Below are 14835 nucleotides of genomic sequence, written 5' to 3'. Positions count from 1 at the left end.
TCAGGAATTTTCTGAATAGAATTATAATATAAATCCATCAGAAGACAGAATAAAAGTTAGATCTCTAGACAAGTAGCTATTTCATCATGCCCTAGTTTTTAAAAGGAATTCTGTAATAAACACAAAGCTTTTTTTATATTTAAAAGGTATTGCCACACCATAGATTTTAACGCACAGTTAACAGACTACATTCGTCTATACTAAACAAATAACTGATTTAGCACAATTGTAAAAATGCAGTTATACCCTAAAGTTCCAGCTGCTACCTGAATGGTGAAATCCACAGCTGACTTGTACTGCCCGGAGCTCACAATCAAATCGCACAGAGCCTGGAGGATATGTTGTGATTTTGCTTGCATCCTTTTCTCCTCGTTCTCCACTTCCATCTGTAAGTGTTATAATTTGTAAGTAAGCCATTATTCATCTTCAAAATAAAATTTTTAATCAGTTTACTATGGAAGAACAAGAAAAAAATGTTAAAAGGAACAAGCAAGAAGAATCTGCAACTGTTAGAAGTGATAGATCAAGAATCTACCTGCAAAGAAGCAATTTTGAAAAGATACAGTACTATACACTTCTGCCTGCAAATATTGCTAAATCAATAAAAACAGAAATCTAATTATGAATAAAACCTATTAAGCTAATCAGTTATGTAATATAAATTCATGTTATAAAAATTACAAATATAATAATTTGTATGGAAAAATTTAGTTTGCACAAAAAATAACTGCATGCAATGTCATTTAACAATTATTTTATACTTAGTGATATTGTTAGTACTAGTCATTAAAAAAAAATTCCAAGTTGATTCAAAAATAACTTAAGATTTCCCAATCTTAGAAAGGCTACCCTATCTATCAGTATTGCTAAGCTCAATTAAACTTTTAAAAATACATGAACACTAGCTCATTCCTTTTCCCTGTCCTACCTTCTGGCCCCCAACCACTTACTACTCTCAACCAAATCCTTCTGCTTTCATTTCTTTTTTCCTCCTTCCTTCTTATAATTTCCTCCCTTAAGCTTGCTTTACACCTTCCCTGATTTCTACATTTGATTTTAAATATTCTGGCATTCTAACTATAAAGTTAAAAAACACACTCCAGAATATAAATATTTTAATTTAGAATGTATAAAAAAGGGAGGTAATCTACTTTTCCTAATCTAAAACTACACATCACTAAAACATGACCTCTGTATCATCAAGATTCAAATTCCTTGTACATTTGTATAAGGAATTAATTCCTTGGAATAAATGTCAACCTAAGCCACTCTGCAGTGGCGTAGCAACTCTAAACAAATCTATATAACATGCAGGTACACATGTGGATCTACAGACACACACATTTTTAATTCTACATTTTCATTGCCCATTTTAGAAAGCTAAACAGAAGAACATCAAATCATGTTCATGTTAGCCTTTCTTTTTTTATCTACTATTTCTCACATTAGTAATATTCAGGTCAGACCGAATTGGCTTAACTTATGACTTTCCTTTCTATAACAAAATGACTATCATTCTGAAAAGCTTTCCACTCCTTATAACACTAGGACAGTAAAACCTCACTAATTCGGAATAACATAGAAAGGTTTGGCCTATATGACTTACTGAAAAGGTCTCAAATCATAGAACCTTTAAGAAAAAATTCAATTTTATTACCTGGAAGCAGTACAGATTGTAAACTAAATGCTACAATAAGTGAAAGGTGGTTACCTACATTATAATTCAAAATAGGCCTATATTACATAAAAATGTACCATAAACATGAAAGTCCTTTAACATACAAGAATTAATTGCTCGACCCAGAGGTTGAAGGCACGTTGAAGGAATCCTTCATTTCTTGAGCCCTTGGTTTGAAAAGCTAGTGATTTTAGACAGGTTTCCCCTTATAAGTATGACCCTGAAAATTCAGAGGAAGAAATTACTTTGAATTTTTACTCAAAAAAGATCACAAATACTGCATCTGTAGTATAATAAATTCTGAATTAGTGAGAGGTTTTACTTTAATAGGATAAAGAATACGATTCCACTTCTGCTAAATTATCTAATGTGGGTTTGACAAGATTGGATGGGCTACAAAAATAATTACAACATTAGTTTCACTCCACCCAAAACAAAATATACTCTTAGTTCAAAGACTCCTCAACTTGGAAAGACAGTGGAATGGTTAAACATAAACCAAGGCCTATATAAAAGAAATAAGCAGCTTCCAAAGACTATTTAGAGAAGATGAAAGATGTATAGAAATTTCACAGCTTCATCTCCATTGTTAAAAATATCTAATTACTAAAAGCAAATCTGATTTAACATAGAAAACAAATTGTGTTCATATGATGTTACCAAACTTAACTAAATTCAATATTAAAGTATCATTCCACTTTATATAAATGGATTGAGGCCCAGTACAATCTTTTACCTCTGAATTTAGCAATTTGCCCTCTTCCTTAAGTCAGAGATTAAATATAGATACAAATCCCACAATAGAGACATAGCATTAGGGAAGGAGAAAAAAAAGCCTAGTAATCTACCGATTAAAACCACAGTGATTAAAAGAGTTTCAGCTAGTATTTAAAGGTAAAAATACTAGAAACATTTTGTTCAAGTTCTTCTAAACAAAGCTGTATCTATATAACTTCTCAATTATTATAGCTGGTTACAATATTATTATAGTTGGTTAAAAGTAAAAAAATAAGGATGAGGCTTTTGATCATTTCAGCAGCAGTGGCAGAATTAAAAAAGATATCTGTATTTGATGTCAATTAAATCCAATACAATTCTAATAACTTAGTAATTTATTAAAGTTTATAAAAAATGTGCCTAATAAGTAGGCAAAAATTTAGTATAAATTCCAAGTGAAACTCAGGGAGATTAATTCTGCTAAGTTCATTATTCAGCAGTAAAATTAATCTCACATTCATATGAAAAATCATTGTTCTGAATATTCTTATAAGTGGCCATTTAGGTATAAGAATATATTTTCCCTAATATAAGTAGGTTCATATATACATTATATGATATTGAAATTATAATAACTATAAAGTTTTGACAGATGTATCTAAAATATTGTGTAGATATGTATATGTATATATAGAGTTCATGCACATTTGTATACACACATAGAGAAAAGATTCAGTATCTAAAGGACTCCAACTTATTTTAATTTTTATTTAAATCTGTACCTTTTGGGGTAACCTTATGGTCATGTATATCACAAAATGTATCATAGAATACAGTGAGTACTTTAAGCAAAATCACTAAATAAAAGAGCAAAGCAGTAGCAAGTACAATTTACTAACCACTTGGCTCTGTGCTCTACACTGAAAGCTTAAATAGCACAGTGGATAAGTGCTTTGCAGCACTAGGGCCTAAGAGGCCTGGATTGGAATTCTAGCTCTCCTATTTGCAAGTTGTATGATGTCTGGATTTTGTAAGTCTTACTTAGCTTTCCCATCTATTAAATAGCAATAATGGTACACCACCTCACAAGGCTCTTATGAAGTTTAAGTAAAATAATGTACGAAAAGTGCTCAATCAATATTCACTACTGTTGCTTCCTTTAATCAATACAATAATCTGATGACATAGGTACTGTTACTGCATTTTGCAGTTGGGAAAAACTAAGGCTTACAAATAGTAGGGCAGTTTTAGAGTCTGATAAAAAATAAGGCTCATGCATTTTACCACCACCAAATCGCTTACACTTTAAACTTTTTTATAAAAATAAACTAATTATGTATTTAACAAATCTCAACTTTTGTAACTTTAGAATAATAATAAAGGAGAAAGCAAAAAAATCAATTTAAAGAATTAAAGTATTCATGGAGGATTTCTATTTGCAAGGAATATATACATTTATATATACCAACATCTATATCTTAATTTAATCTTCATATCCACATAGTCAGAAATTATCATTCTTATTTTTAAAATAAGAAAACTAAAGCCAAAAAATGTGAGAAATTTATGAATGGCCACACAGTTCTAATACATGAAAAATTTAGGATTAAAACTAAGGCCTTTCAAGACTACCTCCAGAACAATTCAGATGTTCCTAACTAAAATACTATGTTAATATGCTTTTATATGTAAGGCACTAAACTGCTAAAAAAATATTAACGTAGATATCTGTTCAAAATATAGTCTATGGTTACATTTAAAAAATAACTTACTATATATTACATGGATTATATATGTTATACTTATTGATTCAGCCTTAAATACTCTATTATGCCTCTAATCAAAATTTGCCTGCTTAGGATGCATTCCGTGACCTTCTCTGAATTCTCTCCAATCAGCCAGAAGCTCTCCAACATTCCATCTTAGAACTCACTCCTGTTAACAATAAATCCACAGTGCTTACCTCCACACACCCCCCACACAAAAAATCATAATCTAGAAAATTTTACCATCAACGTAATTGAATGTAAAACAGAACACAGCAATTAAAATAGTGAATTTTTCACTGGAATACAAATAGGGTTGAGAGAGAGAGAGAGAGAGAGAGAGAGAGAGAGAGAGAGAGAGAATATGTAGAAAACATATTATTAAAAGACTGACTATGCCCTGGCCGGGTAGCTTAGTTGGTTAAAGCATCATCCCAATACACCAAAGTTGCAGGTTCAGTCCCTGGCTAGGGCACATACAAGAATCAACCAATGAATGGGTAAATAAGTGGAACAACAAATCGATGTTTGTCTGTCTCTTTCTCTCACTCTCTAAAAATAAAAATTTAAAAAGTCAATCAATAAAAATTGTTTAAAAGACAGTAAGTATATGTGTCAAGAGTAAAAAGCAGTGAATAGTGAGATAATTAAATGCCAGTTACTAATAGTGAATGCTATGGGGGTAAGAGAGAGGGAATTTATGGGTATATAAGATTTAGTTAGAAAGGGTTAATATTCTTTATATAAAATAGAGTACCATTACTTTAAATTTTGGTGGTAAAGGGATAAATTGTTTCACCCAATGAAACCATAAAATCTGATTTTAGAAAAACTGGCCTTCCACCATATTATAAAGTAAGTCCTTCCAAAAAGGTTGCTACGAATATACAAAGACTCTTGTTATAAAATAATCCTGTGGCAGAAAAGATAGAGGGCTAGCTATTGTTGAGTAATTTCTATAGCTAATCAATGTGACACTGTAAAATGTGTTTTAAATTTGTGACTTTAGTCTTCATTTGGCATTTCTTTTTAATTTTTTGGAAATTAAAGATATTTGTCCACAAGGAGCTGAAACATGGAGCTGAAAAAGTTTTAAACTGTTTTATGTATTGTTAATATTTAACCTCAGGTAAAGCATTGGAAAGACTTCACTTTTATGTAATTAGGGGCAGGAGGAGAGACACTGAGAGTATCTGTTCTAATAGTGGCATAATTGAAAATATGAGATCAGAGATTCTGGCAAATACTAAAATATTTTTACATAGCATACCCCAAATATCATTCTTTATATTTAAATATTTATGGTATTGTTCCAGCACTCAGTAAATAAAGCATTCACAAATCTTTCTATGGTTAATAACATTAGGTTTAAAATACTCTCAATTTTTAATTCTGCAGAATGCATCTTAAGGCTTGCTCTACTTGTTTTTATACTAAAAACAGAGGTTTTGTCTCTTTGGCTTTTGCTTTGAGTGGCAAACTGACAAAGTGAGAGAGACAAATAAAAATAAAGTTGATTATATTTTATGTGAAAGTTTAAAAATAAAATTAGTCTATTTTTTGCAACCCCAAAAAATTTGAAGGCAGACACATTAGATAAATTGACTATATAGAATGTGTGACTTTAAAACTTTCTATTCTATTTGGTGGTATTTATCTCAGGCATTTAAGAAAATAGCAAGTATAAGTTTCACTAGTCAAAGAACCCCTGGTTCATACGCTAGGATTCAAGGCAGAATTTATATATCAATTTATAAATTATCTACATTCAATTCTTTCTTGATCTTAGTTGGCCCATGATCTTTGGTTTAAAAGTAAATAAGCTTGTTTTAGGAATATTTTTAATTAACACATAACTCTGATACCTCCAAGATTTGTGCATAAACAGTTTCCTAGTTCCTCACCAACTTTTTCAGACTTCTGTCATTTTCTGAGAACTAGAGTAGGTCTACATAACTGTTTGCTTACACCTATCACTACTTAACCCTCCACTATCAAGTAACTCAGGTGTATTGTATATATTAAAACATAAAATTTAATATTAAAACAATGGAAAAGTGTAATCTCAGTCAACTCATTATTATAAATGAATTGAGTAGTTTTGTTAATTCTAAAGCAAATAAACAGCATTTTAAACAAGTAAAATGCCAGATGGCAGTCAATTAACAAGAGATAACAAAGGATAAAAATAGAAAGCAATAAATACTTTTCTCACCTTCCCTTATTAACTATATGAAAATTGAAAAGAAATGGAAAAAAGATATACCATAAAATGTCTTAAAATTAACAACAAAAAAAGAAATAAGATTGATAGTCATCAACAAACAGTACAACTTCCAGCATGTTCTTTCTCCTCAGGCTATATATAGTAATGAAAGAAGCAAAGTGGAAGAATTAGGTTTGTGCATTTTCCCAGAGATGAAACTCAAATGAGTGGAAGAAATTGGGAAAGTGTCCCACCTAGTGATAAGGAAGACCAAATACCTTTGTGCTTGTCCCGTTTATGCTTTAGCTGTGCTGGATGGGATCTGAGTCTGGCTAGAGCCTGTTCTCGATGGTTCATAAAAATAGGACCAGCAAATACAAGGGGGCCTGAGGAGAAACATTTTGTATGTGCATAGAAAAGCTCACAAAATGAAAACACTATAATGAAAAAAAGTAAGTCAAACTAAAAAGCATGGAAATTTATTCTTTATTGTTTTAGACATTATACTTTTCTCCCAATTCCCCCACATTAACTCTCCCACCCCCAACCGTAACCTACACAAGTTTTACCATTCCATACACAAGTTTTAATATCTTATAGTTTATACAATACAAATTCTATTTTATATACTTATAAAATTATCAGGTAGCTACTAACAGTCTCAAGTAAACAATTAGAAAGTTCAAACAGAATAAATAAAATATTTTACCTTACAAATATTTTTAACATTATATATATTCAAATTTAGTAATCTACATGATCATTAAAAACAAGTATCTTTCATACCGCAATACCAAAAATCAACTAATTTTTAAATTTAGGATTAAATTTAAATAGGGTCTTGAAGATTTAATAACCATATCAGTCTTACTACAAAACTAAGATAAGTGTTACTGACTTAACTACATTCTGTCATAGAAGTAAGGAAACAAGACGGCCAAAACAAAAAAACACACAAAAATTTTAGTATGATCTGATAGAGACGTATTTAATTTTCTAAAAACATTAAATCTAACTTTAGAATTTCTTTATCCACATACACAAAATCAGAAACAAGGATAAACTGAGCTTCATATTGATGCTGAAGAAGGGAATCTAAACCCAGTAACATTTATGGAACAGTAGTCATCTCTCATAAAATAATTTCTTTCTGAAGCTCCACTATGTACACAAATACATAGTCACATAGATTACCATTATTTCCACTTTTTAGCATTCAATTAAAAAAAGTATAGCCAAATTAATTTCAACAAAATTTAAAAACTGCTTTTCCCCATTAACATAAGCTTGAAAAGAAACTTTAAATTATACCTTAAGTTTTCAGTTCTTTTTTTTTATAGAACAGAACTGCAGCTTCCTTAAGTTTTAGCAATATGCCTACAAATTTCAGAACACTCTAAATTTGACAGTTAGGAACTATTTGAAAAGAAAACTGACAGTATATAAACAGTGAACATTTTTAATTTAAACAATTTTCTTCATAATTCTCTACAGATCTTCAGCTATAATGACCTTTTCTAACAATGGAACAAAACAAAACTACTGCCCTTTTATAAAATTTGACAAATATCAAATTAAAATACCAAAATACCCTTTATAAACATTTAAAATAGGCACAAAAATATATTTCATTACGTCTTTAGATATAGATAAAAATACAAGCAGCACCAGTTCTATAAAAAATAACACAAGGTTAACAAACATATTCTATGATTATTACAAAGAAATATGCTAATCCAATAACAAATGGGGCAAAAGTAGATTTACAGTTGTGAGTATACAAAACAGTTTAAACTTGTATTATTTATTACTGTATTATTTTGCACATGAACAACTGTAAACCTCCTTTTGCCCCACCCTGTATTATTTCCCAGTAATACAGTATCAATTCTTTTTAGACTAAGGTTATTTAAATTGAGCTCTTTTTAAAATGTAGTAAATGGGGAGGAACCATGATGGCAGTGTAGGTAAATTCAGTACTAACATCCTCCCACAACCACATCAAAATTACAACTAAAATACAGAACAACCCTCTTTCAGAGCCACCTGGATCTGGCTGAATGAAAGTCCTACAACTAAGAAATTAAAGAAGAAGCCACACTGAGACTGGTACAAGAGGCAGAGGCTCACAATGGGGTGGTCCCACACCCATGTGTGGTGGATAAGAATCAGGAGGGATACCTTGGCTGTGGAGGTTCCCCCTGAGGAGCATGGGGTCCCAGTCCCACACCAGGCCCCTCAAGCTTAGGATCCCAGTCCCTGGAAGTACGTCCCCTTAACTTCTACCTGTGAAAACCAGTGGGGATAAAGTCTGAATGAGACTAAGGGCTGCTGCAGTCCCAGGCAGCTCCTCTTAAAGGGCCAGCGCACAGAGTCACTTCCTCTGAGCTTTAGCACAGGGATAGCAGCTTGAAAGGCACCAGAGACACTGAATTGTTTGGGATCAGATTGAGAGCTAGAAGGACAGCTTTCTCCTAGACCAGTGTTTCTCAACCTTTCTGATGCTGCGACCCTTTAATACAGTTCCTCATGTTGTGGTGACCCCCAACCATAAAATTATTTTCGTTGCTACTTCGTAACTTTAATTTTGCTACTGTCATGAATCGTAATGTAAATATCTGTGTTTTCCGATGGTCTTAGGCTCTACAGCAGCAGTTCTCAACCTGTGGGTCGTGACCCACAGGTTGAGAACTGCTAGCAGGGTTGCCTAAGACCATCGGAAAACACAGATATTTACATTACGATTCATGACAGTAGCAAAATTAAAGTTACGAAGTAGCAACGAAAATAATTTTATGGTTGGGGGTCACCACAACATGAGGAACTGTATTAAAGGGTCGCGGCATTAGAAAGGTTGAGAACCACTGTCCCAGACAGAAGTGCTGACAGAAGGCATTATTCCTTTGATGAACCCTACCTTCTAGAGCTATATCTGAGACTCCATCAACTTGGCTCACAGGGTTTGCAGCACACTGTTGATTCCCTGAAACCCTGCTCACCCAACTGTCAGGCCCACCCAAGCTGTTTCCATTGGCTTTCCCATTGGAATGGCCTGTCTTGGCTCATGCTTCAGATTTAACTAAAATCTCTCAAATGAGCAGCATCTGGCCTCAGCAAGCCCTATACCTCTAGCTAAGTGGCTGCAGGCCCAGCACTAGAAGCAGCTGGCCTTACCTGGTTCACAGGTTGGCCTTACCTTGGCACCTTCAAACATAAGCAGCAGCTATCTGCAGATCACTTTGTAGGTTATGCCTGGTGGCCCTGGGCAGAACACAGGCAATGGTTGACCTTGGCCTGCACCATCTGGAAGGCTCCAGAGCCAGTGCACCCAGTTGACAGCTTCAGACCATGTCAAAGCACCACCACCCAACCACCTCCACAAGCAACATACTCAAGGCAGACTCAGGGGGTATCAGAGCCCTGATGAAGTCCTGCTCTGTGTAGTGGGCCCCTGCACAGCTGAACCTCCAAGGAGGGTCCAGAGGCACAGCCAGTTCTTGATTGGCCTGAATAAATCCTTCCCTCTGACATGCCAAGAGCAATCAAGACTTAACTACAATAGGAGGGTGCACAGTTCACATGGGGAGCCCACCACAAGTGCCCAGCTGGGGTGATCAAGAAGGCTGTGCCTCTGGACCCTACAGGACATCTACTATATTAGTCCAAGCTATCAAGCCTGGGAGATGTAGCAGCTCTACCTAATACATAGAAACAAACACAGGGAGACTGCCACAATGAGGAGAGAAAGAAACATGGCCCAAATGAGACAACAGAACAAAACTCCAGAAAAACAATTAAACAAAATGGAGCTAAGCAATCTACTAGATGCAGAGTTAAAAACATTGGTTGTAAGGATGCTCAAGGAACTTAGTGAGGCCCTCAACAGCATAAAAAAGAACCAGTTAGAAATGAAGGCTATACTAATTAAAATAAAGAATAATTTATAGGGAATCAACAGTAGAGTAGATGACGCTGAGATTCAATCAGCGATTGGGAATATAAGGAAGCAAAAAATACCCAATGAGAAAGGCAAAAAAATAAAATAAAATAATGAGGATAGTGTAAGCAGCCTCTGTGTACCAACATTCGCATCACGGGGATGCCAGAGGAGAAGAGAGAGAGCAAGAAATTGAAAACTTCTTTGAAAAAATAATGACATAAAACTTCCCTAACTTGGTGAAAGAAACAAATATACAAGTCCAGGAAGCACAGATAGTCTCAAACAAGATGAACCCTAAAAGGCCCACACCAAGATATATTATAATTAAAATAAAAAAATTTAAAGATAAAGAAACTTAAAAGCAACAAGAGAAATGCAGTTAGTTACCAAGAAGGGAGCTCTCATAAGACTGTCAGTTGTTTTCTCAATAGAAACCTTGTAGGCAAGAAGGGAGTGGGCAAGAAAAATTCAAAGTGATAAAAAGCAAGGACCTACAACCAAGATTACTCGACCCTGCAAAGCTATCATTTAGAATCAGAGGACAGATAAATCTCTTCCCAAACAAGAAAAAGCTAAAGGAGTTCAGTAGCACCAAAGCAATATTATATGAAGCTAGAGGCCCAATGCACAAAATTCATGCACAGGTAGGGTCCCTCCTGGCTGGGGCCTTCCTTCGTTCCGTGCCACCCCCTGGTGGTCAGCGCACATGATAGCAAGCAATCAAACTCGGGTCGGTCGAACTCCCAAGGGAACACTTTGCATATTAGGCTTTTATATATAGATCTTAAAAGGTTTTATTTAAGAAGAAAAAAGATCACCGGCTGGTATGGCTCAGTGGTTGAGCATCAACCTATGAACCAGGAGATCATGGTTTTGATTCCCAGTAAGGGCACATGCCTGGGTTGTGGGTGCAATCACCAGTAGGGGGCATGCAGGAGGCAGCTGATTAATGATACTCTTTCATCATTGATGTTTCTATCTCTCTCTCCCTCTCCGAGACTTCCTCTCTCTGTGATGAATTAAAAATAAATAAGAAAAAAGATAAAAAATAGGAACAATAAAATGGCAATAAATACATATCTAGCAACTGAATCTACAAACAAAATGAACAAGCAGAACAGAAACAGACACAAAGATACAGAGAACTTTGTATTGGCTGTCACAAGCATGGTCCTAAAATTTTCATCCACTTTGAAACAGTTAACACAAGCTTGGTAAAGAAGATAAGATAAACAAGTCAAGTAAAAATATTTAACCTAACATAACCCTGAAGTTAAGAAATTTCAACATAGATAAAAGCCAATTACTAATGAACACAATTATTAACATATTACTAAACTGTTAGTATCTAAAAAGTAACAAGCAAAAGCCAAGAAGAAGAGAAAAAAAAAACAGGTACGTATGGCAGTTGGAACACTAAATTTTTTTTTTTAAGTTCCTGTACCTCATGAGGACAAAACAAGACTAACAATCTTAGCATGGAGCCAAACAAGAGCCCTACAGCACTGTACATGTGACTCAAATCTGTATACAGGACTCTCATGCAGAAATTCTACTTCATTAGACCCATTTGATGCTGATGTAGAAAATCCCTAGAACAGTGGTTCTGACACTTTAGCACCAACAGCATTACCTGGTGGGCTTGTTTAAATAGTTTGCTGGGTCCTGAGTTTCTGATTCAGTAATTCTGGGATAGGACCTGAGAACAGGTAATTGTGTGTTTTTTGTTTTGTTTTTTAAGTACTACATTTCTTGGTTAATTGTTATGGGTACACTTTTTGAAATATATTTTTATTGATTTGAGAGAGGAAAAGGAATAGGGAAAGAGAGAGAGGAAAAAACAAAACAAAAGCAGTTAGTTGCCACCTGCACACACCCCGACCAGAGAAGAAACCCACAACCTGGGTATGTGCTCTGACCTGGAATTGAACCTATGACCTTTTGGTGCATGGGATGACACTCAACCAACTGAGCCAGGGCAAGAATAGGCAATTGTAACTAGAACCCAAGTCATGCTGGTCCCTTTGGGAGCACTTTAATAACCCCTGACCGGAAATAATTAAAGCACAGTACCTAAAAGGGATTCCTCCATCCCATTAAAATAAAAATTTTTAAAAAACAAAGTTAAAATATATATGCCTTAGAACCAGTCCCTCCCTCCCTCCCTCCCTCCCTCTCTCTCTCTCTCTCTCTCTCTCTCTCTGTGTGTGTGTGTGTGTGTGTGTGTGTGTATATATATATTTTTAGTCCTCACCTGAGAATGTTTATTGATTTTTTTTAAGAGAGAGCAATGGGGGGAGAGAGGGGCAGAGAAACATCAATGTGAGAGAGAAACATCTATCTGTTGCCTCCCAACCTGGAACCTAAGTCTGTGCTTATGAAATCAGATACAATAACATAAATTCTGTAAATATTTAAATAATGGAGTTTTTAATCTTTATAAAAGATTAGAGTTTACATTTTAAAAATAAATGGTAAGAGAATATTCTGCAATTACAAAGTTTTGTTGAATAACCAATGCATAAATCAATGTCTTTATTTTTGATATGCAGAATATACTATAGTGAGAGAAGAACAGATTTTTATAGAAAAAGATTAACAAAATATACAGAATTAGGCAAGTGATTAAATGTCATCACAAGGATTTGGTGAGTTTTGTAGGTCAATTCATATGATTCAACATAATAGTTCTAAAAATAGAAAAAACAGGTAGTAAAAAGATACACTGATAATTAACTTTAGGCAAATCATATCACTATATAAAGGAATTATCACTCAATTACCATATGTTATTAAGACCCAAAAGTTAAATTTTACTCTATTTTCTATAAAACATTTAATGTGCAATTTTCCACATATTTATATTATGTAAATAATGACAGTATATACATTAATCTCATTAAATATCATTTAAAGGCAAAGACTTTATGTAAACAAAGCCAAACTAACAGCAAATAATCACTGTTACCAATTAATCAACACTGCTTATTAGGCTCTTATAAAGAGTAATCCAAGCATATATTTTACAACTTAAATGTAATAAAAATGGAATATACCACTTGTGCTATATATTTTATTGCTTATTACATTTTACATTAGAAACTGCCTAGAAAAAACAACTTGTAATGATGGTTAATAAATAATAGGTTCTATATTATGTATTAAATAATGTATTTCTAATAAGAATTTAAAATATACAACATCAGTAAATGTTTCTAATCAATCTTTTGCCTAGCAGAGAAATAAAATCACAGACCTCTGTAATAATCCATCTTAATCCTACAACGAAAAGATTCTATTAGGCATAAAGAGCTTTAGTAACACATATTTATTTCTGTTCATTGGATATATACTCAAACATCTATTATAACCACCATTAAATGTATCTTAGCCTCAAAAATTATCACAAACAATGAGGACTAGATAAATAATAAATCTATATTCACAATTAAAACCTGCAGACACTCCTGGTACGTAACCAGAATAAGATTTTCAAACAAAAACAAAAGACATATAAAAGCATAGCTATGCACTGGATTGAAATGAAGGGTAGTAGGACTATGCCCAAATGATAACGATTACAAATTAGTAAGAAAACAGAAAATCTAGTTTATGATTAAACTAGAGGCCCGGTGCACAAAATTCGTGCATGATAGGGTCCCTAGGCCTGGCCGGCGATCAGGGCCAATCAGGTTACCCGCCTCCCTGCCTCCTCGTTCCCTTGCCACCCACCCACGCACCACCACATGGTCCCCGCCTCCCAGATTCCCCGCCTCCTCCTTCCCTTGCTCCCTCAGCACCCCACCTCCACCACTGGTCACCCACCATGTTCCGCCCTGCCCCCCTGTGGTCAGCGCATGTCATAGTGAGCGATCAAACTCCCGGTCTGCCGGTTGAACTCCCAAGGGGACAATTTGCATATTAGCCTTTTATTATATAGGATAGATGAGTCCAAAATCTGGGTGAAGAACTAGTCCTTAGAATTTATAGTTTTTAAATAATTGCCATTGCTAATAGTTTTTAATGCTTGGCTGATGGCATAACAATTCTTAAAACAGTGATTTTTGCCATAAATACTCTACTGAATTAAATGTATGTTATTTATTAGCACAATCATAAATACCCTGAATATTTTCATGAGTACTAGAATGTTACTAATTTTAACTTCAATTTCTTACCAAATCAGCCTATCCTATATCTTTTCAGTGGTCTCAGTAGAGGGTAAGAAAATGGATTTCCAAATACTTTTTCTCTGCAGCTACATCTTACCTCTTCCTTCCTCTAATCTGTGTCTCCTGATTACTCGCTGCCGTTTTTCTTCTTGTCTTAACTGAAGGTGTTCTTCAATGTTAACCCCAGGCACTGGGACAGCTAATGATTGATCAAAAAAATTTATATATAGATATGTAAATATATATATATGTGTGTGTTTATACACACAAACACATAATAGATATAATAGATATAACAGAACTATATGAAATTCAAGAACATAAAAGCTAACAAAAACAGTCTAAAACAAATTATT

At 34.1% G+C, this 14835-nt stretch overlaps 1 protein-coding gene across 26 annotated transcripts in view; it reads right to left on the bottom strand.

Annotated features, from left to right (window-relative positions):
* Positions 1–14835, bottom strand: part of MYCBP2 (MYC binding protein 2) — a 308362-nt gene that overhangs the window by 195347 nt on the left and 98180 nt on the right. For 25 of the 26 annotated variants that reach the window (XM_080658818.1, XM_080658838.1, XM_080658842.1 and 22 more), the window contains exons 17-19: positions 14577–14678; positions 6646–6753; positions 267–386 (exon numbers count right to left, since the gene is read on the bottom strand). In XM_080658818.1, coding sequence (XP_080514944.1) covers positions 267–386; positions 6646–6753; positions 14577–14678 — 330 coding nt within the window. The remainder of the gene's footprint in view (positions 1–266; positions 387–6645; positions 6754–14576; positions 14679–14835) is intronic. The other variant, XM_080658844.1, reaches the window with a different exon arrangement.

The sequence above is a fragment of the Plecotus auritus genome (assembly GCF_963455305.1).
Source record: "Plecotus auritus genome assembly, chromosome: 3".
Lineage (NCBI taxonomy): Eukaryota > Metazoa > Chordata > Mammalia > Chiroptera > Vespertilionidae > Plecotus > Plecotus auritus.
This window is presented reverse-complemented; position numbering and strand designations above follow the sequence as displayed.